General features: G+C 35.3%; 1 protein-coding gene across 18 annotated transcripts in view; it reads right to left on the bottom strand.

The window, feature by feature from the left end:
* The window catches only part of LOC101724814 (EGF-like and EMI domain-containing protein 1), a 634,038-nt gene that overhangs the window by 243,849 nt on the left and 362,426 nt on the right, over positions 1 to 27,763 (bottom strand). For 15 of the 18 annotated variants that reach the window (XR_015441135.1, XM_087186961.1, XM_087186958.1 and 12 more), the window contains one exon: positions 26,117 to 26,239. The exons of the other annotated variants lie outside the window; for them this stretch is intronic. Coding sequence is in view for 14 of the 15 variants with exons in the window: in XM_087186961.1 (XP_087043087.1) it covers positions 26,117 to 26,239 (123 nt within the window). In the remaining variant the exon portion in view is untranslated. The remainder of the gene's footprint in view (positions 1 to 26,116; positions 26,240 to 27,763) is intronic. 18 annotated transcript variants of the gene reach the window in all.

Genomic DNA, 27,763 nt, shown 5'->3' with positions numbered 1-27,763 from the left:
TATTTTAATTATTACTAGTATGTCACGGAAGAAGATGAAAGAATTTATAAGAGAAACTTGGCCAAAAGCAGTTGACACATGCCTGCAATCCCAGCTTCTTAGGAGGCTGAGGTAAAAGGTTCTCAAGTCTGAGGCAAGCCTGCATAAATTACTCAGACTCTGTCTCAAAAAAAAAATTAAGAGGGCTGGGGGTGTGTTATAGTGTTAGAATAGTCACCTAACATTTGCGAAGGCTGGGGTTCAATCTCTATTACTGAAGGAAGAAAAATGAACTTATATATCACTTTTTCCAAAAATATCTCTTCTATAAAAGACATATATTCTTTTATAAGAGAAAATGACATTGTAGAAAAAAAGACATTTAGCAATGTGCATTCTGACTCATATGATCTATCCTTGACAGTATTTTATAAAGGAAAGGAAAAATTATAAACAGAGAGAAAGTGAGGCGGCAAAAGAAAGAAAGCAGTATTGTATTCTGCCCAGATCATAGGTCAAGATTTCTCTATACAATTGCAAGGAGCAAGCGTTTTCAAAAATGAATAACCCAAATCCATTGTCATTTGTGCTTGCCTATGATTCATGTAAAAAATTTTTAATCCAATGATTTAGACCTCATGGCTCCCTAAATTTCTCTACTGACCAGCTTTTACACTTATGCCTGCTTTTTAAATCTGTTTTTTATCAGTACATGTTTGTGATATGTAATGAATGAGTAAATTTATTGTGGGAAGCTAAAAAATATATTTATATGTATAATACATATTCTTTTTTCTTTTTACTTTCCCTTGTCCTATTTTCTCTCCCTTCTCCCTCCATCCCTAGATCCTCTCTCCATCTGCATAAGGTCTACCTACCTGCTTAAGAAGAAAAATACATTAAATTATATTCCTTTACAAGAGTGTGAGTGGTGTTAAGCTTCCTAGGTCTTCTGAGATTTAGCAAGGAAGACCTACTTTGCTACAGTAGAGACTGACATTCATATACATTTGCGCTATTTTCACTGACGAACAGCTTGAAAAAAGACTCGTTAATAAAACCTTATAATGATTCCAGATTCAGAGTGTCTGAAAAACATCAGCCATGGCCTAGAAACAGATCAAACAGCCTTGAAATTTTAAATAGACTTGAAGTCAGTTTGAAACATGCATTAAAAATATCCAATAAACCTAGGAACTTACGCATAAATAATAATTATCTAAAACAAATTCAATAGGTTTATCTTCCATAAAATTCTTATCAGATTTCTATTATGCTTTTAAAGCAGACATTTCTGGGATATTTGTAACATATTTCAACATATTAATTAGAGGGACTATAAATATCTTTGTACAAGATACATGTGGAAGCAGGTGGCATTGTGATAAAAGCATTAGATTTAGAGTAAAAAATTGCTAGTTCTTCAATTTACTCATCATTAAGAAATCATAATTTTTGGGAACTCCAATTTTCCTCATAAATAGAAACAAAAATACTAATACTTCCTACTTACATGGTAGATTATTTGCATAACAAAGTGTTAATTATCGGTGTTTACTTATAGTATTGTAAAATGTTGGGTAGAAAAACAACAGAGAAACAGAACAAAAATAAAATTCAGCATTGAAATATTTCTGAAAAGTAAGGATATGTGAAGGTATTGCTATTTTAACATGTAAAAAGAATAGGCATCTAGTCAGGATATCCAGTCAGATTTAACTGAACAAGTGGCACCTAGAGAGACTCACCCCACCTTCCTGTTTCTTGTTGTTTCAGTCTGGTGCAGTCAGAGGTTTGAATGCATTGGTTCACATTGAGGGCCAGAATGACCAGGCACACATAGTTTTAACTGCAATCCTATTTATGGATATATTAGTGGCTTAATAACCTGGGCTGTTCCTCACAGTGAATCATGTTCCCAGAGAGTAGATATATTCAGGAAACCAAATTATAGATGAGAAAGTCGCCTTGTCACTATGAACAAAGAAACTCACAGGCCTTTAATAGTTACAGCCATCAAGTCGAACAAGCCCAGTGAATTGCCCTGCTCTACTGTACATTATTTCTCCTTTTGTTAAGTAGGATGGGAAGGAAAGCAAATTTTTCCTTTGATAGAGTCAGAAACACTCAGAGCATCTGCACTTATTTTTTTTTTATAATCCATGAACATACTGGGCCCTTGGTAGATATATGCATGCTAAAAAGGGGCTGTACTCAGGGAGTTTTGAGACAGACAAACATGTAAACTACTAGCTAGAATGAAGAAAAAGGTGAAGTAAATCTTGTATAAATTTGGTACAATATTTATTGTTATTCACATAATCTACCATGAAAAGTAGGAGGTATTAGTAAATATTTCTATTTCTGAGGAAAATTGAGGTTCCCAGAATTATGATTTTTTAATGATCAATAAATTGAAGAACTAGAACTTTTACTCCAAATGTAATGTTTTTATCACAATGTCACCTGCCTCTATTTATACCTTGTGCAAGTGGTGAAAAAGAAACAGAAGCAAGCTAACATCATGGGGGCACTTAGAATGACAGGACAGCAGACATTCTCTCTATATTATCCTACTCAATTTAACCTCCTCAACAATTTCATAAGTTACAGATGGAACCCATTCATTAGCCATGGTCACCTTGTCCTCTGTAAATCCAGAAAAGATTGGCTTCGATAGTTTTTTTGCTGTAGCATGCCATCAGTTGACAGGGTCAGTGGACAATGGGGAAAATTATAGACTGGTTTGTAGAAGGCTGAGAAGATCTGCCATAGGATTTAGAGAGAGGAGTATGAATGTTCTTGCTGCATGGATATTTTCATTTATTATAAGAAAAAAACCGCAAATATTTATTTTAAAGCATGCAATGCTTTTTCATTTCAATGTGTATAACTCTAAAGTTTTAATTATTTAAGCACCTCCCTTCTCAACTTTATTCTCCAAAAAGTCCTGCTTTAGACAGGAAGTATCATGATTACCCTACTCTGTAACCCTGGCATGTACTGACCTCCTGCACCCGAGCAGTTGGATACAGGGGCACCCTTGGAATCACAGCAACTATACTGGAAGTTCTGCCCTGTCCTAAGACCCAGAATTTTCTCCATTGATATTTAAGTAGAATACATGAAAGTAGTTCAGGAAACCTCAGCCAGGACCAGAACAGATCCAGATGAGGATCCAGATCCTCATTAGGTACACAGAGCTCTAGGTGGCTCCTGGGTGGGCTTAATCTGCCATCCTATGAACTTCACTGTAAAAAGGCAGAATTTTATGACACTGAATCTCCAGAATCATTTTATAGTAATTATATCTCATTTTTCCTACTTTACAGAGATGGGAAAATATGGATTTTTATTTCCTGCACAAAATTTTGAACTCATTAATAAAAATATTTATAAATTTATTCTCATAAAATGCAATAAAATCAATAGATTTACTTAGTAACATTTTTAAACGTTGCCTAATTTTAAAAGAGTGAGGTTATATTAAATCAGGACTTTGCTAGAAAATTTTCTCATTTATGTAAAACAAAATATAAGGCTGAAAATATGTGGTTCCAAGCTATAAATCATATGATGTCTCTTCTTTAATAATTCTAAATTTTTTCTTCTCTAGCTTTAAAAAAATTATAACCTAGATTATGAAAATAAATCCCCAAATCATTCTAATACCTTATTAACATTAAAGGGAATGTTTCTAACTCTCTTAATGCTGAGAATAGCAAACTGAAATTAGCATGAACTGAGCGATAAAATTAAAAAAGAAAAAGATTGTAGACTTGATCATAGAGATATCATTAACATAGCAAGAGTGAGCCATGCATAAAAGCCAATTTGGGAAGTCCAGGTCTTGCTGGGAACATAGAGATATGATCTAAGTAGTTGCAATAACAGCATGGGAGTGATAACCTAAAAAGCAGGCAGACACATCAAAGTGAAAGACATTTCATGGTAAAGCAGAGGAGCTCAACATTTCCTATGAGTAAAATAAGTAATTGTCTCAAGAAGACTAGTCTGGGGGCAAGGGGCCAGGGCAGTGAAAACTGCCATTTACTAAATTACCATTTACTCCAGGAGCCCAAGATGTTAATTTATCTCATTTTGTCCTTTGTGTGTCATTCTAGATTAGGTAATCATTGGGAATGAAACAGTGAGGACAGCCAATCAACTTATTGGGAGAAATGATTTCAAATATGATGTATTTTGTAACTTTGACCTACATAGGCCTAGGGATCTTCGGGAATTTTAAATAATTTTATTTTAAAATAATTTTGGAGAAATGCTAAGAAATAAATAGATTCAAGAATTTAGATATTTGTAATTAGGACACAAATAAAACTGAGCAAGAACACATTATTAATTTCAATCCTGGAATTTCAAATCATAATATCTGACCCAAAATGAACTTAATGGGTTAAGTGATATACTAAAAATTGGAGTATGTTGCCAGATCTAATGCTAAAGTGGCATCAAATGTCCAAGTTGAATAGTAAAGGATGAATATTGACTAACATTTCAGTATAATAATAGTTTATACTCTATTAGAAAATGTGGAAAGCTTTTGTATTTATTTCTTTTAAAATCTACAATGAGTGCTAGTAGTCTAATAACTATACCTTAGGTTCTTCCTTTAGGTAGCTAATAATATTTAAAGATATCCATGCATATTTTGAATTTAACAAAGATATTACATTATTTTATGTGAATATTTTAATATTTTACTGGTTATAAAATATGCTAAAATTTTTGGAAACTGACTTGTGTCATTTATTTTCTTGTCACAAAAGTATTACATGCTGAATGTAAGAAAATATGAAAACAGAACAGAGAAGAAGTGGCTGAAAAGTCTCTCTCCCTTAAGTCCTCTTGGGTGCAGAGATCATACTGCTAATAATTCCCTATAAATTTATTGAGATACTTTCAATACTGGTTCTGATATACACATACACATATTTATGCATTTATGCAAGGGTTAATAGAATGGAGACAATTTTTCATCTCAATGTAGATTATTTTCTCATTTTTCTAATGATTACCTCACATTTTCATTTGCTTACATTTTTGTTTTAGGTAGGGAATTCTAGGTAAGTAACATTTTTCAAACAGGTCTGGGGCCAGAAGCATGTATCCTCCCAGACAGAGAATCCAATAGCAAAAGAAAAAGAAAAGATTATATATGAAAGACAGTCCCATATGATGACTATGCTGTTTGTCTTTTCTGTGAACATTAGGTTGAGTGGAGACTGTAGCTTTTTTATTTTATATAATGTTATCAATAGAGCAAATGCTGTGTGAGCAAAACGTCAATCATAAAATGATCACATTTTAACAAGCTGAGAGGTATTTTTGTTTTAATGTACTGTTTCTTTTCATGCAGAATCATTTAGAAACACTGACATTTTCAATGAACTACATATTTAATGAAATGAAAGTCTGTACTTTGAAAATAAGCACAAAATGCAATTTTGTTTGTAAAATTGCTCTAAATAGAATCTAACTGGGGTTTTGAATAATTGAGCTTCCTGTCCCTTCAGCTACCAGTCTTTCAATATTAAACAATCCCACTAACATTTTTCAGACAGTCATGCCTAAAGTAGTGGTTAAAATTGGGCTGCTAATGAGAGTGCTGGCAGATCTGAGCTTCTTGTGAAATCTATTATGGATTGTTTTAAAACTTTATTAGGGGTATATCAGATGGGTCCATAAAATACAGGGATGTTTCAATACAGATTGTGACTTTTATTAGTCCTCTCATGAAAAACTGCATCAGTTTGATTCGAGATGGCAATAAAAATATATAGCCTGTTCTGAGGCATTTCATTTTCCCAGATCTTGAGATTTGTGATTAGTAGGCAAAGAATTCATATCACACAGCAGGCAAGGTAATGGACAAAGTGAAATTTACCTTACTAAACATTTCTATTGAAAGTCAAACAGGAACAGCCTGGATGATATGATATTCCTCTTAATATTTCCTTTAAGCACATTCAAAGATTGTATATATTCTTGGTATGTTCAAGATTAGGAGTGACATGACCTGTTTATAGATTTTAATATCTATGTCTGTTCAAAAATACCAGAAAATGAGAATTCTTTACTATCTTATGACATCTGGAAAAGGTTGAAGTCAATGCTGTTATTACAATTTAGAATATGTTCAATCCACATACTTTTTAAAACTTTCTTTTACAGAATAATTACAATTATCTGTATGCTTTGACAGAGATTCCTATGCTTTCAGGCTTATGTATAGGACATGTTCCTCTGACTTTTATAATACTTTCATTCATATCCCATTCCAGACTAAAAATACATTTTTATTCAAAGAAAATTATTATTTTTGGACCAAAATATCATAGTTGTTTAAATCTATTTTTAAGAAATTTATGAATTTAAAGATAGGAATTCAGGCATTAGAAATTATTCACACTTTCTTGAATTATCCTGAAAAAATATTTGCATCAAGTATATGGATTCTTTTTTTGTTAAATTTTAATGTTAAATTTATATTGTACTGAATCTTTAAAATAGTTCCTGAACATTTAAGAAGTGCAATACTTTATTAAAAAATTACCAAATCTTATCTCTCCAATGTCTTTAATGATTTTGGTGTATGTGCTACCCAATAATCCCTTAAATATTCATTGGAAGTCTATTCAAAGCACTGTGCAAGGTATCTATCAGCCAGGGTTACTAAAAACTGAAGACACACTCTTCATCTTCAAGGCATCTATAGTCTAGTGAGAGAGACAGCCAATTTAACGACTGAATATAACATACCATGTTACATTCTAATAGTGCATTTGTCCAAAGGTCTATGGGATCACAGATAAATAAAGGGAATGAATATTCACTTTATACTGAGAAAACTGAACTCAGGAAAGTTCACTGAGAAGCTGCCCCTGACCTAGTGTGCTGCCTCCATCTCAGTCTCCCCACTTCTAAGCTTTCATTAAGTCTCTGAGCCACTATTCTCTTCTTTCTTCTTTTAGTGACAATATTATGTAATTATTAAGGAACTTTTCCACGGTAAATTTCTCAATTGCTAGTCCATATTTTCTTGTAAGACACTTGGGGATATGATACTTCATAAAAAGATGAATTAGAATCGGGTTATTAATGGTTTCAGAAGGAGAAATTACATTTCTAGCTACCCCTGTCTTAGGTCCTATCCCAGTATCTTCTGCTTTTTCTTTTACAGTAGGACATATTCTCAGGATTACTCTTTTGATTAAGTCTTACTCATTTGACTACACCTTTGGTTAAATGGGAGTCAGGCAGATACTAATAAACTATCATCAGTTCATGGTATGAAAAACTCATATTTGCAAATAACTTTACAATTTACATATTCTTTTCACTAAAATATTCATGAGGTTTTCAAAAAAAATCTCATGAGTTTGGTAGGACAGATATTGGTATCCTCATTTTAGAGATGAGAGAACAGATTCTGTGAGAACAAGCAGAAACTGTTCTAGAGTCTGGCTTTTTTCTATCTCCTTGAAATGCCTTTTATACACTTGCCCAAATGAAATTACTTCTAGAATTAATCATTGTTACAGCAACAAGTTGCAAAAGCCCTACTTGACATTTTTGAATACCTATATGAGTAATATTCCTAGCACTTAATGACAAGCATTAGAATTATTTAATTTTTAGACATATACTTTAATATATGAACTATGCTTTCAAATATTCAGTGATCACACTGAGTGAATTCTTACTTTTTTTTTGGTACTGGGGCTCGAACTTGGGTCCTTGTGCTTGTGGGGCAGGTGGCAGAACCACTGAGCTAAATCCTCAGCCCCTTACTTTTGATTTTAATTGAAAATATTTATTGAGTTGCAGCATAATTTTTCAGCTGAAATACCTAGTCTCAGACTGCAATTATTTGGGGGGACAGTGTAGAGCAATAATGGCAAAACTTTTAGATACCAAGTATCTAAACCACAACCCAAAACCCATTTATTTATTGCGAAGTGCCAACACTGCAATTAAACCTGAATGCTCAGCTGGTGGGACAATGCTGGGGCGACTTGGCTTGTATGCTAACAGAGAGGGTTCTCCAGCTCTGCATGCCTGCTGCAACGTTAGTGCCATAGGTTTGCCACCCCTGGTTTAGAGGAAGCTTTGAGGTTACCAAAAGTAATAATAATTATGATAGCAATGTATTAAGAGATCAACTACATTTACAATGACTGTAATTATGGTGAGTTAGAAAATGATTTTCACCTAAGAAATCACTGAGTATAAATAATGTCTATGTTAAATATGAACTGGTTACGTGTTAAATTGTCAGAGTTTAGTGAGACTTAAAGAATTTATACAGCACCGTTTATCAAAGACTAGTTCTTACACAAAAAAGTTCTTTAGAAGCCTGCTAACTCTCAGTAAGAACAGCAAGCTATTCAAGGATAAATCACAGCTCAGTATGCCAAGTGATTTGAGGACAATTGATAAAAACTGGATGAAATAAGGCAAATGATAGTGCTCACATGGGATCATCAAAATAGCAAAGAGAAAAAAGCTATAGTAATGTAGAGAAATCCTGTGCATTAAACAAATGGTTGATATAATCTTTTCATTTCTAACTTTCTACTAGAGGAGTTATACCCTAGAAACTAGAAAGCATGAGATATCACTTGAGAAAAGGAGGCTGGCTTTATCACTACTGTAAGAAAATCTGCTTGATCCATGTTTATCTCCTTGCTACAGGTGAATTGTAAAATCAGAAAATGACCTAATGGTTAACATCATAGTTTATATGACATGGGCAATCTAAGCCAAACTCCCTAAGTTAGAAAGTTGTTTTCTGTCACACATGGAAACTGCATTAGTTAGCTTTTGTTGTAATAACAAATGCCCCTGAACTTCAGGGGAATCGAACTCCTCATATCTTTTCCTTGTTTAGAAGTCTCAGCTTGGCTGTGGCTCTGCTCAGCTCTGCACTTCTGTCTGGGACTTAGATGAAACAGCAGCCCCTGCTTGAGACCTGTTTTTTCATGGCAGATGGCAAAGACACAAGATGCCTGCTGAACTACACATTCACAAACAAAACTTCTGCTCAGAACATACACTGCATCATCCTCACTCCCATGCTTTTGGCCCAACCACATCACAAGACCAAGTTGGCAAGAGGGTAGGGGAAATGCCTTTGACTTTGGGGGACTATACAAGTGTACATGGCAAAGGACTTGTATCTATTGTTCTCTTTTGGGGTGAAGGAAGCATAGCTGAGAACTACACTAATTGCTGACATATTGCCCCCTAGCTCCAAAATCATTCTTGCTGCCTTGTCTAAGAAAGTAAATCAGAGCCTTTTAAATAATACCTGTTGCCAGTGGGTATGATAAGTCTTGCCCATACCAATCAGCAGAGAGACATAGTATAGATAAGGGACAGTCCTTCCTGGCTCCAGTGCATTCCTCCAGACAGGCTCCTGCTGCTGCTTTTCCAGTATCCGGCTTCTCTACATAGGCAGCATCTCCACTCTAGTTTTGGAGTCTGTGCAGCTTTCCCAGCACTTAGCCTGTAGAATACAGCTGTTTCTCCAGCATTATTCTCTTCCAGCTTGGTTGCCTTCTAGAGTTTCCAGCTAGTTTACAGCACTGTACACACTATCAGTGTCCACACTGCAGACTGTTTCTCTGAGACCAGGCTCCTAGAGCACATGTAGTTTTCGTCAGCACCTGGATCTTATGGTCATGCTGGCGAGCAGTAGACAGTGACTAGCAGTCTCCCTTGTTCTTCCCACAGGGACTGTCACACTGAGAAGACGCCTCTACATGAATAGTTTTCTTTAGCATCTGGATTTCTGGAAAGTTCCAGAAGTCATATTTTCAAGTTTTACTCCTGTGATAAAATAGCAATCTCTCTGCCATTTGCTGAACTACAGCCACACCTTTTCCAACAAGGTCTGGAGCTCAGCCTCTTTGGGGGAGCATTTTCTTACGGTGAAATGAAATCAGTTCATCTCTGTGAGATAGGAAAACTTTCCATGTTCAAATTACTGTGTGTTTTTATTTTTGTTTCCTCTCTCAATTGTACCCAAACTAATACAGGATTCCTGTAAGGATTTCACACGTGAAGTTGGTTAAATAAATGTTCAATGGAACAAACTAACCTAATTTATGCATTTGTACATAGAACTGTGATTTTAAAATTTGTTGGTTGATGTTCCATCTTTCTTGGGCTTGACTGGATACACTCTTCCCTTTCTCCATGTAAGTGTCTTATCATTCTTGCTTGTCAAACTCTTTCTTAGGCTCTGTAAGTAGCTAAAAGTTAGGATCAGAGCCACATACCTGTGATCACCGTACTCTGGAAAGCCCAGACAGGAGGATCTCAAGTTCTACCTCAGTCCTGGTGACTAAGCAATTTAGCAAGACCCGGTCTCAAAATAAAAAATAAAACAGGTCTAGGAATGTAGCTCAGTGTGAAATCCCTGGGTTCAATTCTAAATACCACCTACAAAAAAAAGAAAGAAGAGGAAAAAGATACAAGAAGTTCTTCAAGCCTGTGAGAAATGAGTTATTCTAATTTTTACTTTACTTGATTTTGTGTTGACTTTCAGAGAATCTAGTTTTCTTCATCTCTCCCGTGTGTTGGGCATGGCCTCACAAATCCTCACCGACGCCAGTGTCACAAACACATTGGAAAAGACCCATGAGAAGCAACGTGTAGATGATATTATCCTCTAAAACTACAGCTGCTACCTTTCATTTCTGATGAGTTTGGTAATCCACTATAACCATGAAGTGCATTATGTGAGTTCTTGTAATATACATTTAGGAAATATAAAGTTAAAATTTTTGACTAGTATGTACTAGGAATCATGTATCTCTTTATAATTTTAAACTTTTTTCTTTGAGAACCATTATAGTAAATATAAACCATTTTGTTGGATGAAAAAAAGAACTGAACTTATACTTTTTTCAATTTTTATTGTTTATTAATACATAATGATCACATTCCCTGTGGGAGCTGGTGCATGTATACAACACACTTTAATTCTTTTTGGTTCCCTTCCCTTTTGAAAAGATCTATCTCCCCATGTCCTATTATCTATATGTGTATATAATTTTTGGAGAAATGTCTATTTAGAGTACAGCTATTCCTCTCAATTAAAAAATGAGTAATTCAAAGACTTATTAGAAGAATTACATTGTGCTTTATTTTCTTATCTAAAATCGTGTCCAGATTAACCAGTGATGCAAGTAATTAATGGCAAAAAGCTCAATATGAATATATTGAGGGCAAGTAGGTGTCTAATACTAGGTTAAACTGTGGGAGTTTAAGATTAATTTTAAAAAAGTTTTTTGGGAAAACAACTCCTAAGTGGAAAACAAGGTTATTTTAAATCATCTAGATGATCAGGCCAACGTCATGGCTCCTATAATTTCTGATACAGTTTAATTGATGTGTTTGATTTTCTCTTGTCCATCCTCTAAATCAGTATAATCTCAGAATTTACTAGATACCTTGGGTTCTCTACATAGCAGGGTGTTCAGGAAAATAGTGTTTTTTTGTTTTTGTTTTTGAGACAGGGTCTTGCTATGTAGTTCAGGCTAGTCTTGAACTCAAAGCAATCCTACTGCCTCAGCCTCCTGAGCAGTGTGCCTCCTGATGTGCCACCACACTCAGCTCAGGGAAGCAGTGTTTACACTGTCATTATAACCTCTAGAAACCTCTTCCTGGTTTCTTTCATGGACATCTGCTTTAAGATTATGTTAAAGGCTATAGGTGTATGTTTGAGAATTATGGACTTTATAACCTGGGAAAAGCTCTTGATATTTTTCCATCAAATACTACATTTTATACATTAGGCAAATTCAAGTGGGGGAGGGGTTATGCTGAGTTCTACAGGCAGTGGGTCTGAAGCTATCACTGGCATCTTTCCATGCCCAAGTGAGGGATTTTACTGTCAAAACTCATATGGGAAAAAAGGGTGAATCTTGAATCTTCACTTAAATCAGAGAGAACCAGTTTTAAAGATGGAGGCTTAAACCACTGAAGAAAGAATCCTCACCTCTGTGTTATGTGTGTCATGTTGCGTGTGTCATGTTTACAATGTACAGTGCTTAGTGATCTACCTTTTTACTTCATTTCGGGACTATTACCTATATTTGTCATATTCATCTTGATAGAAACAAGGGCATATAATTAACTCTGAGATTCTGAGAGTGTGTGTTTCAAGCAGAAGGGTTTTCTTTTAAATGAATATTCTTTTTTGTTTGCTTACTTATTAGTATGTAAAGAATCTTTTTTAAAAAAGCCAGTTGCTGCTCACTTCTCTTTGGAAACCATCTGGCAATTCCATTTTTCAATGACATCTAACAAAAGGGAAATGGTAAATACAGTAACAGAAGCAAAAGTATAGGCAGGTCATCTCATCAAAGACAGAACTTATTTACAACCAGATTTGAGCAGTGCTAAATATTATACCCTAACAGCATAATTAATAATAACATGCAGCAGAAGTTTCCATCTTTTATCTTACTTCTCATTAATTTCAAACCGACTTAACTTAGAATTTAATGGACACAAATAGGAATTAGCATAAAAGAAAGTCTAGGTTCATAATGAAGGTAATAAACAGACTCTGCCAGATGGCCACATCAAAACCTATGGAGAAGTAATGCACAGAAACTAATTCTGATTTTCAAATAAGAAACAGCAAATAAATGGGTTGGAATTTATTTTTGTACAGATACTCTAAAAAATCTGGTTAGTGTATGATCCATTCACTGCTTTCAGATGCACTTATACTGCATTTGTTTTTTCTGATATCAACAATTCATTCCATAATATATATCACCTTATTTACAAAGACTCTGATATTTTCCCATTCCCCTGGGTCCAACGTGTCATAAGAATATTGACTAATCCAATTTATGTATATCAATAGCTAGAAAATTTCACTGGCCTATAAATGGTTCCTCAGCCACTTCCACACTCTTTTGTCTTTATGCATTAGCCAAAACATCTAGGCCATATAACTTTCAGAAATAACATTTCCAACCTATCATTGCTCTACTCAAATATCTCCCATTGAAAACTGCACCACTACCCATTTACCTATGGGATTTCCTTACTGATTTGGAGCTATCCTCTGTCCAGCTCCAATGAATCATCTATTAGTTCATTCCCTGAATATACTCTTTGTCCTATCTAATAGGTCTTTCTCGGGCCGGGGATTTAGCTCAGTGGTTCCCCTGCCTGCCTTGCAAGAGGAAGGATCTGAGTTCGATCCCCAGTACCAAAAAAAAAAAAAAAAAAAAAAAAAATAGGTCTTGTCTCTATCTTCAGAAAATTTCTCAAAATGCATTCTACCAAATGCAAAATCCTTGAGTTGAAAATATTTGACTTTCCAAGATTTACAAATATTTTTTGAAAACATATTTGGAAATTTAAATGAAACAAAATTAAATGGTGCCTCTTTTACCTGATTTTCCCTAAGAGAGATTGTATATTCAGGATTCTCCAAAATTATTTGACCACGTACCATCAACCTACTTCATGAATTCAATTGTTTGATGTAAATATATCATATGTATACACATATTAATATCTACATTTAAAATCTTATTTAGCTAAACTAAAATATCACAGAGTTAAATTTAGAATTACCATAAAACCCAGCCATTACACTCACAGGCATATAATGAAGACAAATTAGACTTATTTGCACACAAAATCTTGCATGTGAATGCTTAAATAAGTACTAGTCAAGAAGGCCCAAAAGGTAAAGACCATCCAAATGCTCATCAACTGACAAAAGCATAAACAGAAAGTAGTATGTTCATAAAATATAATATTATGTGGCCATAAAAAGGAATGAAACACTTCTATATGCCACAAAAGGGATGAAACTTGTAAATAGTATGGTAAATGCAAGAAAGCCATCACATATTATATGACTCCTATCATATAACAGTCCAGGATAGGGAAATATAGAGTGAGTGAAGTAAATATGAAGATTTTTGGGCCAGGAAGTTATGGAGGATAAGAAGGTAATACTGAAAGGCATCAATACTTATTCTAAACTTGGCTATGATTACTATTGCAAATATTTGTGTATACTTCATAAAGATAAGTTATAGAATATGTGAACAAATATAGTTGTTTTTAAAAGCTCCAGAGATCTTATTTCATTCTATTTTGTATCCCCTGATGATGTCTCTATTATAATGAGCAAACGTTTAATAATTATCTGACAAACTAACTGAAAGAAAGGGGTAACAAAAGCCTTTCTACTCAGTGTGCCCTGTCAACAAACAGCCCTGCATCTCCTGGGACCCTGTGAGAATGCTGTCTCAAGTTCATCTCATACCTGTTCAAGCAAATGTGCACAGAACTTGATAAAGTTCTGTGGTGATGCATATGTACGTTGCAATTGCAAAAGCACTGTACTGCAGTACCTTTTAACTGCTGAACATACCACCCTTTCACATAGCTATTGTGCTTTCTCACGTCTTAGGGCTTTTTATAGAGATTAAATCAATTCACTTTTAATAAGGACAATGTCTAATGAATTATAATTAACCTAATTTTCTCAACTGCAGTTTGAATGTGTTTACCAGCCAGCATTCAATCAGGCCTCCAAAATACGATGATTATTTAAAATATAAGAAAATATGTAAAATAAATAGTCAATACTTTTTAGGTCTTTCAGTCTTTTGAATTTTACAGAAATTCATGTCTTTTAAATTCGTTAATTTAAATGCAGAAGCCCAGTTCCCTTCTTCAAAGGCACATATAGAACCAGATGATTTCAAACCAACTTTTCTCATTAATGAAATACAACTCATAACTGCCCCTTTTTTCCCTTACTATTTTACTCAAATTTTGAAGAATTAGTACAAGGGTCACTTTGATCATGCTAAAAAATATATATACATAAAGCAGAGAAAGGACTTTGGATGGTTCATGGCATTGTGGGGAATGTTGCAAGATTTAAAATGTCCCACTTTTGTAAGTGTGGTGAAACTAGAGAACTGTATATCTTGGACACATGTGATTAAATATGCCATGAACTACAGACATAAACTCTATTCCTTTCAATTATTACTCTTGTTTCCCCGTTCACCTGCCTTCCTTGACCTTCCATGTGCCCACATACAGGGAAACCTGTGGCATCTTTATTCTCTCCTCCATCCTATCTCTGGAACGGAAATAGTGACAAGTAGACCAACCAAGGCTAACATCTGTCTCCCTCATAGGGGACAGCCAGCAAGGGCCTGCTACAATAAACAGTGCCTTTCAGCAGTGTCTATTGTATTACCAAGGGTTTTACAATGCACCAGCTGCTTTTCTCAGTCTGTAATACAGATTAAAAATCACATCACATTTGAATGATAGTAATTAATTTATGATAAAGTACCCTCAATATTTAGTAAATAATCACATAAGCCTAAACTTTTGTACAATCTGAGACTTACATGCCCTTTGTTAAAAAAGTTTCATATCCTTCAAGTATGCATTTCACATTTGAATGAACTGTGATGTGATATATATACATATATATGTATATGTATATATATCTATTTGCAATAGCATAAAGTGTTCAACATATTTACAGGATTTACTATTCCTAGGAATATACTTTTACCATTGGGACACCTATATGGAAGACATAAAATAAAACGGTAAGTAGCACCCTGTTGGGTGTTAGGTTTACCTGGTAATACATGTGGGATATACCCATCAAATGTATCCACCAGGGAAAATAAAATGAGTGATACTTATTTGTTTTGATAGTAATTATATTGAAGGAAGAACAGACCTGGTCTGTTAAGAAATTGAGAACTAGGTAAACCAAAAATGTGAAACTTAAACTGATAAAATGACATACATAGATTTTTAGATATAAAACCTTCCATTTCTATCCATGAACTTCTATGCTTAGAGTGACTAGTCTTCAGAAGGTCCCTAAAAATAAGCACATGTAAGCCAATACCAAAATATCAAAGTCTATTTTACCCAGGCCTGGGGATTTAGCTCAGTGATATCACCACGTTAGGTTACCTCGCAAGCACAAGGCTCTGAGTTCGATCGCCGGTCCAAAAATAAAAAAGTCAATTTTACCTGATTTCTAATTAAAAATCACATATATGTATTCTTAGCCCCCTTTAATATGTTCTTATCAGAAGGAAAATGTCTTTATTATTTAGGAACTGATAAAGGAATTTCTTACAACAACAAAATTAAAAAACAAGTCATCCATGATTGCTTCTTATGACAGCAATAGAAAGTAATATGGATTTTTCAAGGGCAGTAACCAACCCTCTACATTTCAGATGTTTAAAAAGAACAGCCTTTAGAATGTAGGCTCATACCTATCCTTTCATAGATGGGATTCCCAACTCTAAATATTATATGGAACATAAACACACACCTGAGAAATTTAAGACAGAATGCTTCATTTGGGAAGTATGCTCAGAAATAAATAAAATCTAATATTATAATATTTCAAAAGAATTAGCTCATTTAAAAAACTATGAAGTAGAGAAACTAAAAATAATTGTGATTGAAACCAAAAAAATCTGTTCGCACACTATAAAACCTATATTACTCATCCTAAAATAAAGTAAAATTAAAGGGCCACGAGCTCCACTTTGGAAAGGAAATCTCTTGCAGCCCACCACTCCCAGACTCCACCTCAAAGTCATTTTCCCTGACTGGCTGCATCTGTTTCAGTGTCTTTGAAAATGGTACACCTTGCCAAAGCCCTGTGTTTTTCTATGGTCAAATTTTGCCCTGATGTATTAGCAGCAAGAGGCCTCTGTGAGTGACTGTCCTCTTTGTGGGCTGGAGACATGAGGCCCATTTGTTCTGATCACTTTTTTGGCACTACCTGGGGAAGATGTACCTGTCTGTCACACATCTGCCTGTCCCTAATGACAGGTAGAAAGTGAGTCAGTTCATCTTGGACAATTTGTAACAGTTATGTTCTCTTCCAGCTGTCCTTACTTCCAAACATCATATTTACTAGAAGTAAAATCTGAAAGATGAGATGTTATAATTAATCTGAGTTATTGGGGGGGTTTTGACGGGTCTCATTTTAAGGATTGACTTAAAAAGAAAGTGGATTTTCACTCCCATATATATTTCAGACTTGAAATATATGTGCTTTTTTCCCAGTCTAAAAGACACACAGGTAAGTAAGAATACCTTCTGAGTTTCTGCAATGAATGCTTTGTGTGTGGCAGAAATAGCTTTGTTTTTGAAATTTCAGATGCTTTCTTCTGGTGTCAATCGAGAGAAAGGGCATAGACAGCAGGGCATGTGGATACTAGGTAAAACTCTATAAGAATCTATATTAAGGAAGTTACAGAACTGGAACTAGTGTTTTTCAGTCCCAGAACTGGATGATTAGTGTTTGTCCCTGTTCCTTGCAGCTTATTTTGATTCAACACTAGGTTATCTCTTTGTTCTCTTAATTCCCATAGCACTTTACTTGTGCCAGTCTTATATTTACTCCTGCCTTCTTACACTATAGCTGTTTGTGTATCCATCTTATCTCCTTTATTGAACCGGAAGCTCCTTGGAGAGAGAAAGATAACTTTGCACATTTAAAAAAAATCTCCAATAACAAATAGAAATGGAGGAAATAAAAAAGTATAGAAGTAAAATTTTTGAAGTATCTACTATGTATTAGACAAATGTAACATTTTAGTATTTTGAGAGGTTCTAATAACAAATTTATGTTGCCTGCCTGACTTTTAAATTAATTAAGATCTAACCTAGAATAAGCAGATGGAGACAAAATGTCAACTTCATTTTTGCTAAAATTGAAACCGGAGAATGGGATTTATAGGGATAGCAACAGTGGGTTCCCTACGTAAACTCTCTGGTAACAGATGTACTGGGAAAACCCAAGTCTTCCCCATGTGGAGTCCTGCCCAAGCCTACATTACAGCAGAGTAGACCAGAACAGTAACATTCAGCAGGCATTTGCAGATTCCAAAGAAATCTGCAGGAGGGAGGGCTGAACTCCACAGTCCACATACTTTGTAGAAACTCACAAGGGAGGGAATTCATTCCTTCTCTGGGAAGAAGAGAGTAAGTGAGGAAGCAGAGGGATAATCAGGGACGTATGTAAGGAATATCTTCCTCTTTTCATGTGGTCATAAGACAGGGGAAAGGTTTTTTGACTGTTTTTATTCAACGTCTCATCTAATATCTCAACCTATATCAGGTTAAGAATTGTTACTTGGTTTTTTACAGATGAAGTGAAAGCTTACTATTATGGTTCAAATTCACAATTTCCCACAAAAGTTTCACATTCAGAGATAGGGGCTGGTCAGAAGGGTCAGGTCACTGGGGGCATGACTTGGAAGGGTATATTCTTGACCCTGGTTCCTCCTCTTGCTCTCTCTGCTTCCTGGCTACAATGGTATGAGCAGCTATTCTCTGGCATGACCTTTCACCATGCCATTTCTTCTTTGGAGTATGGATTGAGCACATGGATTGAACACACTGAGACTGTGAGCCAGAATAAACCTCTCCTCCTTTATGTTGTGGGTGTCCCATATACTGTCCTTGCAGCAGGAAAGTTGAATAATACAGAAAATTGCTAATGATAGTGGGGTTGTTTTGGGGACTACTTGACCATATGGTTCAGAAGCCTTTAGAACTGGTCTGTGGGGGGACTTTGGAAAAGTTTAGAGAAGTGGGCTAGAGAAGCCCTAGATCATTGTTAAGCAAAACTTGATATGTAATACTGGTCAGAGCTCAGAAAACCAGAATGCTGATAGGAATGAAGGGAGTGAAGGACAGGCTCAGAAAGTTTCGATGGGGGAACAAATCTCCATTGTTATTTGGACTATAGACCACAGATGTTACACTGTGGCAGAAAATTTGTCTACATTTTGCCCAGGTCCTGAGAATGTGTGAGAGACTGAGATTAAGCATGGCAGAAAAATTAATCTGGCAGAGGAAATTTCAAGGCAGCCCAACATTCAGACTATGGCATAATTATTGCTGGATGCTTTTCAGATCTACAGTGAGAATCAGGAGCAAAAAGCAGAACTGAATGATTTAAAAGTTTGTAGTTTCACCAGAAAGTTAGCACCTACCAAGTTGTGGCAAAGAAGAGGATGGACACTGAAAATATTTGCATGAAATATAGATACAAGGACAAGAAGAAAGATGTCTTGAGGACAGCTCAGAAATGTTCATGACCTCACCCATCTCAAGGTTAAGAGTACAAAACCATAAACTTTCATTCAGGCTCACTGAGGAAAGTATATTCCCCAATTCAGCCATCTAGGCACTCAGAGGCCATTGCAGCACGATCCAAGGGGGGCCGGTGACTATGCAAGTTGGCAGCTGACATTGGCATCATCCACACAATGTTGGCTTTTCAGATGTGCAAAATGGAAGAGTTATGAGGTCATGAAAGTTTCTACCCAACTTTCAGAAAAAGGCCTGGGAGGTTAGGAAAAAATGTGTGATGGGATCACAGTCTTTGCCAGGATCCCGTAAGAGAACAGTGTGTAAAGCTGTGAGAATGAAGTCAAAGGTGAAGTGGTGATCCCAGGAAGTTAGAGCTCCTAGAAATATTGAACATCTCTGAGAAATGCTGCAGGAAACAAGCAGAGCCAATCCAAGACAGAGGCCATGTGGGCAGGAACTGGTAATGCCATAGGGGTGGGGCTGCCCAAGTTCTTTGGAGTTCACAACTCAACTCAACCTGTCCTTGGTGCTAGACATGTAGATAAAACATTAATGTTTTTCCTGTTGGGTATTAGTTTTGTCTTCATCCAATTTTTGTTTATTTCTTTACTTCTCCCTTTTGGAATGGGAATTATTACCCTGTGCTATTGTATGTTGAAGTGTTTGACTGCTCCACACCCCACCAAGGTTTCACAGCTAAGAGTTTGCCTTCATTTTCAGAAGAGACATTAGCTTGGAACATTTCAAGAATGTTAGAACTCTTAAGACTTTGGCAATTCTTAGAGATGGACATGAACTTTTCGGGAGCAAGTTGTGGAATATTATGGTTTAGATAAAAAACATATGATGTCTGCCAAAGGCCTCACATTCAGAGGTGGGGCCTGGTCAGAAGGGTGAGTAACAGGAGGCTTAACTTGAGAGTCCCCCACTCCTCCTCTCACTCTCTCTGCTTCCTGAGCATCCTGTTGTGAGAAGCTTCCCTCCACCACGACATTATACCATACTGTTTCTGCCTTGTAGCCTTCTGACCTTGACCTGAACCAACTGAAACTGTGAGCTAAAATAAATCTCCCTTGTTTAACCTGTAGGAGTCAGGTATTTTGTTCCAGCACTGGAAAGCTAACTAACACATCCACAAAGATGAAGTAACTCTCCATTAGTCTCACAGCTAGTAAAAGTCACAGTCAATATTTGGAACCAAACTGTGTACTGTTTGTTTGACATGGTGCACAATGCATGCATCACATACATGTCTGGTGAATGAATCAATAGATGAATAAATCAATGGAGAACTCAGCATAATTTTAGGCACTATGATAAATCTCAAAAATAAAAAGTGGTTCAGTCTTCTTAAGCATAATGAATTCTGCATTATAAATATATTTTAAGAAGTTCAAAAATGATAACAGCTTCTTTAGTACATAAGGATAGTACATTAGTAGCACACTGGAATTTTCTCAGATTATTCTGCACTTATAAATCACCCTAACAGGTTGTGAGTTCTTTGAGACTAGGGAACTACTGCAAATTTGACATTCTTCATAATGCCAGCAGCATTTAGGAATTCTTTATAAATGACTAAGAGATGTTGTATATGCAAGCAGACAATTCTTCATAATGTTTTAAAGTTATTTTTATCTATTCACAAAAAATTATGAGTTTATATGCAGACATATATTTTTCAAGTAACAATAATATTTTCTATTTGACAAAAGCCATGATTTTAAGTTGAGGAGGTGCACAGAAGTGTGCTGTAAATTTTGGAAGAATTACTGTAAATGTTTTTCATAATCTTTCTAAAGTAAGAAAAAATAAAGTCAAAGAGGCTTGCATTTCAACAAGAGAAATGTACATTACACATAATAAAGTTTTCCTGATGGGGAGGGTTATTAAACAGACTCCCCTTAAAAATCTCGAATACGAGCATAAACAAACAGCTGCTTTTGGGGTGCACAGGGCTGACTTGTATATTTCCTTATTATTTTATTTAAAATTTTACATGTTAATTTGTATTCAGGATGCTTAATGATGCTGAACCCATATGAAAGAAGACTACATTTTATAAAACTTTTATTCTCAAATTATCCAAAACAGTGTCAAGTACATAGTAGTTACCCAATAAATGTTTACTGACTAGATTGACTGATGGATTGAGAAGAGTAACAAATGGGAAAAGGGGAACTAGATTCTGCCCTGGGTCTAAAAATAAATTTTCTGGGGTTTTGAGGAAATCAGGCATTTTCTTTGGGTCTTAATTTCTCTCCCTTGTTGATCATGACCTCTGTGAGTTGAGGGCCTCCACAGCAATGAGACTGCACAGTTATGATTACCTGGCTCTGTATCCAGTTCATGTTGCCTCTCAACCAAAACAAAAGGAAAGGATACTGGAGGACAGTGTCGCTTTGTCTACCAACTAATCTTATGAGTTGGTTTAAATAATTTAATTTCCCTGGAATTCCACATACAGAAGCTTTTGTTTTAGAGCAAAACAACGATAATTTCATAATGGCATGCTGAGTTTCTGCTTATTAACATAATCACATCCAATGTGTTTTGGGAAAAATTGGTGAAAAATTGGTAAAAAATTACTATGTATTTTAATATACAATGAAATAATATGCCTGGATTAAAGTATTGAATATTTATTTCTCTCACCCAGAAGAATTTACCTCAAGTTTCTACTCAATATTAATTAGCTTATTGGTAAATTACTAACATATTCAATAGTGTCAGGTAACTTTTAATTAAAATGTTTAATTCACTTCATTAAAATACTGGGTTGGATGGGCACACTAGTTATGTTACTGCACCAGTGATTTATATAAGCCATATTGAGACATGGTTCAGAAAGTTCAAACTCAGCCAAAGTGCTTGATTTATTCTCTAGAGATAAAAATGTGATTTAGCCTTTCACATGTAACAGGTTTGCTATCAGTAAATACTTATATTAACACCTACACATAACCAAATGGATTAACTAGTCAAAATTTTAAATGACAACTCCAGCATGATTAGAATTTTTACATAGGAAAATGAATTAAAGGCATATTGACTGGATGCTTTATGCATTTATGTTTGAATAGATGGGGCTTCATCTACCCATTCATTTATTCAATAAGCATTTATGGAATTCTACTACATGCCAGACAACTATGATCAGGAAATGAAAAAATGATAAGACAAGATGTCCTAGGGAAAAAAAAATGATGTCCTAGGAGATATTTCCAGTCTAATCAATAGTATAAACATGCACATCATTAAAGTGATCTATAAGAAGTTCTACAATTCAGGCATATACAACACAAAAGGAAAGAGCATGTGAATGATGCCTACAAATACGAAACAATAAATTTAACTTTGGGAAAGGACCAAAGATTTTGAAATAATATTCAAAATATAGAATGACTATCTGTGAAATGGTACAAGGAAAAGATACCATTATAAAAATGAGCAAAAAGAAACTTAAAGATTTGAGACAAATAAGTTGTAAAACTGTAAATTTAAATTGCTGAACTCTGAAACTCAAAAGACTGGTTCAGCATATGCAGGAAAGAGAGAAAAGAAAATAGAATATATTAAGGAGACGTGGATGATGGAATGAGAAGGCCTAATATAAGTATAATCATAGCCACAGAAGATATTTAGCAATATCTTGGCCTCACCCACTAGATGTCAGCAGTACTTATTACTCTGTTATAAAAATCATGTCTTAGACATTCCCAAGTGTCTATGGGGAACAAAATTACTTTGGTAAAAATCATTGTAATAAAGAACATATGAGAAACAAAAATTACTATCTTATTTTCCTTATAGTTGTGGGCAGAAAAATCCTAAGCAAAATGACAAAAATTGAATTTAATAACAAATAAAATGATAAAATCTCATTGGAGTTTTTCCTGAAATGCAGACAATTGCATATTTAAACATCTATAAATATCATAAGTCACACTAACAAATTTAAGAAGAAAAATCTATGTCTTTTGAATATATTTGTGACAATAAATTAATATCCTTACAACATCCAGGGCAGGCTGTTTTCACTTTTTGCTCCTCATTTAATGTATATCTTGTAAGAATCTATCTGCACTTTAAATCAGAAAATATACTTTATATTCTGTGCTGTACCTGAGGTAAGGGAATGCCAATGCAATTTGCTAATCAGAGGCCTTCTCTATAAGTTCACATTTCTGTAGAGAAAAAGCTTAAAAAATAAGATTAGTTAATAAGGCCATTCACAACTACTACAATTCCATTTAAGAGTACACTCTGGATTTATTTTAACAGCACAACAAATGTCAACTAAAATGATTTATGTTTTTAAAAGTAATTCAAACAAGTTAAATTAAATTTATATTAATGCAAAGAGAAAGTGTTTTTAATGAGTAATTCTACAGCTGTAGCATTCAATGTAATGTTCTTTGGAACCAAATTTGAGATCATTATATGTTTAACAAGTGAGAACTTGAATCTTTAACTTACTGTCTGTACTAAATAATTCTTTAGAAAAATGAAAATGAAAAGATACTAAGATTTTCCTAACTCCTACTGGTGTTTTATTTGTTTGTTTGGTTGGTTTTGTTTTTTACTGGCAAGTTGTTATGTTCTACACCTCTATTTCCAATTTACATTTTGGTAAATAGCAAACTAATGTTATTTCATTATCAAACTCTTGATTCTTGTCAATATAGACCTTATTCTTAGTTTATACAGTTGGTCTTCAGTTACATCAAACCATGGAAAGCTCTTTAAATATTTTAATATTTATATGGGTGACCAGAATTATCTTCAGTTAAAATGTGAGATAAATGAATATAAACAAGCTAATGTGTATAAAGTATAATATACTTTATCAGCCTAACAGCTATTATGAAAATAATAATACAAATTGTTACATCTAACAATGGCTATGATGACAATGCATTCATAATAATGACAATCATGATAACACAATGTCTAGTTAAAGAGAAATAGATCACCACCGTCAGAGAAGGAAAGGGTCATGACAATATTCTCATTGCATAGATCTTATATACAATGTATACATTGTATAGATCTTGTTGTCTTTAGTGGCCATCATCTCACCTTTATTTTGACTACCATGTAGCCACTGACTGCTCCTCTTCCCCGTTATTGAATCCATACTTGGAACTTCATTGTCACATAATCACATGGAGAAAGAAATGTTATCACACTTAAATGAATAAGAGTCTGGGGGAATTTAGGGCTTGCCTTTGTGAATGTACACCTATCCAAGCAGAGAGCCAGGCAAAAACACAAGTCCCATTGCCCTGGAACATCTCTCTGCCTACCTGGAAGCCTTTTCTGTTGTTACCTGCCACACTCTTGCTGGAAGGTACTAATAAAAGAACCAGATCAGAGATCCTACCTTCCACTCCCAATCAAACCTGCAGCCCCAGGCAATTTCAGTGGGGAAATGTCATTTGTTCTGTTTTAGCCTACCAACTTTTTCCACATATGTCCATCAGCAACAGATATTATTAGAGGAAAAAAATAAGTGTTATTTTTTAAGATCAGTGAGAAAATAAAGGCAGAATAAATTTTTTCTATTGTGATCTTAAACAAATAAAATACTGTATACACAAATATCCTTAATATATAAAACATTACAAGCCAGGCATATTGATGAACATCTATAACCCCAGCATTCTGGGAGGCTGAGGCAGGAGGTTTGCCACTTCAAGCTAAGTCTGGGCAATTTATCAATTTAGTAAGACCTTGTCTCGAAAAAAGCACAAAAATCTATGAATGGGTGGGGCCTGGGGACATAGCTCAATGCAAAGGTCCTAGGTTCAATCCCAGTAGTGAAAAAATAAAAAATAAAATAAAACGTTAAAGGCTTTTAGTAGTGTAAATTGGGGAGGGGGGCCCAGAAAAGATAATTATAAGGCATGGGATGGTGTCCTTTTAGTCTAGGATTCCCCTTTTTTGTTTTTTGGTATCCGGGATCAAACTCAGGACCTTGTGCTTGAGAGGCAAGTGTGGTGCCACTGAGCTAAATCCCTGGCCTGGATTCCCCCTCTTAATGCTTAAGAAAACACTCTCCTGTCCCTCATTTCAGACCTAATGTGGGCAGGAATTGAGTTCATAAGTGACAGCGTAATGCATAGATATCATTTGAACATGTACTAGAGACCACTCACCATGATAAGTAGTTTAAATGCATATTTTAGCACATTTTGTAGTTTTAAGAGCTACCATTATCCTAAACTTTACAGGAGGAGAGTGTTAGCAAGATTCAATCACTTGCCCTAGGATACACACATAGTAAGGGGCTCAAATCTTTGTCTCTTTGAATCCAGTGCACTTAACACATTGCTATAATACATTTTGTAAGGTTTGGGAATGTTTTAGTCTTTGCCTCTTTGGGCTCTTTTAAGGAAGAAAGAATTTTTTCTCATTAATTTTTATATCTCTGGTGCACGCAGTGATGCCTGATAAAGAACAAATACTCAATGACTGTCAAATGAGTAAGATGACAAATTAATAAATAAAACTGGAAGATAATCTTAAAAGGACACAGAATATTAAAGTTAGTGCAAAAAGCTAATTTTACACCAAGTGTTTAGTTTTGGGCCCCTCAAATTCTACTGTAGCAACATATGACTATTTTATGATAAGCACATTTTTAACCCTAGAATTAAATGAAATGCTTTCAAAAATATATACTTTACTGAGGGGATTTAAATGAGTGACTGAAATTCCATAATCAGAACATGACACAACCAAACCAGTGTATAATCATGTTTCCTATCATAAGCTCCTTGAAGTGTTCTAATGGGTCACAATTTTGTAATGTAGGCATGAGAGGAAGATCTGTGCTCTTGACAGTATTCTACACAAGCATTTCAACTGGCTCTCGATGAAACACAAACCCTCTTTCCTAAATTGCACCCTTGGTCTCTCTCCGTATCTGTAAGCAGGCGGCCTTAACTGTTACCTTCACATCCTCTGCCATCTTCCTCCAGCTTCTGGCCAGCTAGGCATCTGCAGTAATAACTGCCAATTGTATTACAGCACTGATCCCGACAGACACCATTGTCAATGGTACATTCATTTATATCTGCAATTAAATAGTTAAATAGAATCAACCTCTTGAAACTAAACACAGGGAAAGAAACTTTGGTGTCTCTCCTAAAAATGAAGCATCATACAGTGGCATTGTTCTCTAGCCTTAGATTAGGTGAGGTAGGGTGCTCTAAGTGGATGTAAAGAAAGAAACAAGTCATAATCTTTAGTATCTGAATTATAATTTTGAACAGTGAATCAAGAAGTTTTCTAGTCTTACCGATTTGGGAAACTAGGGCTGGGGATTTAGCTCAGTGGTTCTGCCGCCTGCCTTGCAAGTGCAAGGATCCGAGTTCAATAACTGATACCAAAAAAAAAAAGAAAAGACAACAGATTTGGGAAACTAATAATACACATGTAGAAATTTCATACACAATCATCATTTGAGGATGAGACTGTGATCAGGGAGAGAAACTAAATCCAACACTAGGTCACCTATTCATCTGTTAAATATGCTGTTACTAGCTCTTCAAATAATTACTGAGCACTTACTGCTACATATTGACAATGTTTTATAAAGTGGGAGGACAGTAAAAGGTAGTAGTGAGGTTTCCCAAGGTTAAAATCCACCTGGGGTTGAGGACTAAACAGAAATGTGATTTGCTTCTAAACTTGTGGTCAGAAGTTGTCTTTACAGATAATGCTCAATTTTGTAGATTTCCCCTATTCAGCAGACAGCTGGTATTTAAAACCATCTGCAGATTTGATAGTAGCCCAAGAGGTGATCTGTTGTTATAGTTGTGCTCAAAACAGGTGCCTCTATTGAACGTGGTCTGGCTGACGTGATAGATCTTTGCCCCATGAGATAAGTTTGCCTGAGTGAGGGAGTGGAAATGGAATGGAGCACATGTAAGCATGAGACAGAGAGGAAGATAGAGAGAAAGAGGAAGAGGGAAAAAGAGAGGGAGAGGGTGTTATTAAAGGACAGCAGAAGCAAAATACAATCACAGAAAAAGAGGAGCCATGATACCAAATTGTGCAACTTATACTGAAAGGAAGAGAAGACAACAGGCAGTGAGCTGCAGTTCATCTTGATTGGATACTACTAATTTTGTCTGCTGCTGGATAGGCAGCCATTGTGATAGCTTGTTTTTAGGTAAGTTTTCACTGAAGTGTGTCATGCACATAGGCATTATACAATTTTTTAGGATGCACTATGGTGATTTTATAGAAACAAAATATACCAACGCAATCCTTTTTTTCTTTTCATTTCAGTGCTAAGGGATCATACTAAAGGTCTTTTTCATGCTATGGGAGAACTCTACCACTGAGCTACATTCCCAACCCACAGTGCAATCTTTTTTTTTTTTTGGTACCGGGATTGAACTCGGGTCCTTGCGCTTGCGCAGCAGGCGGCGAAATCACTGAGCTAAATCCCTGGCCCTCCACAATGCAATCTTAATGCAGTGCAAGAACATGATTGGCATCCAAGAAGCAGCAGCCTCCTTCATTGAAGAGAGCAGGAAGCAATTGTAAACACTATAGTTTTAACACGATAGGTTAGTTTTGTGGTTTTGAA

Source organism: Heterocephalus glaber, unplaced genomic scaffold, assembly GCF_053883595.1.
Source record: "Heterocephalus glaber isolate CG9 unplaced genomic scaffold, H.glaber_assembly_v1.0 deba00001504, whole genome shotgun sequence".
NCBI lineage: Eukaryota > Metazoa > Chordata > Mammalia > Rodentia > Bathyergidae > Heterocephalus > Heterocephalus glaber.
The sequence above is the reverse complement of the archived record's forward strand: the minus strand, read 5'-3'. Positions and strand labels throughout refer to the sequence as shown.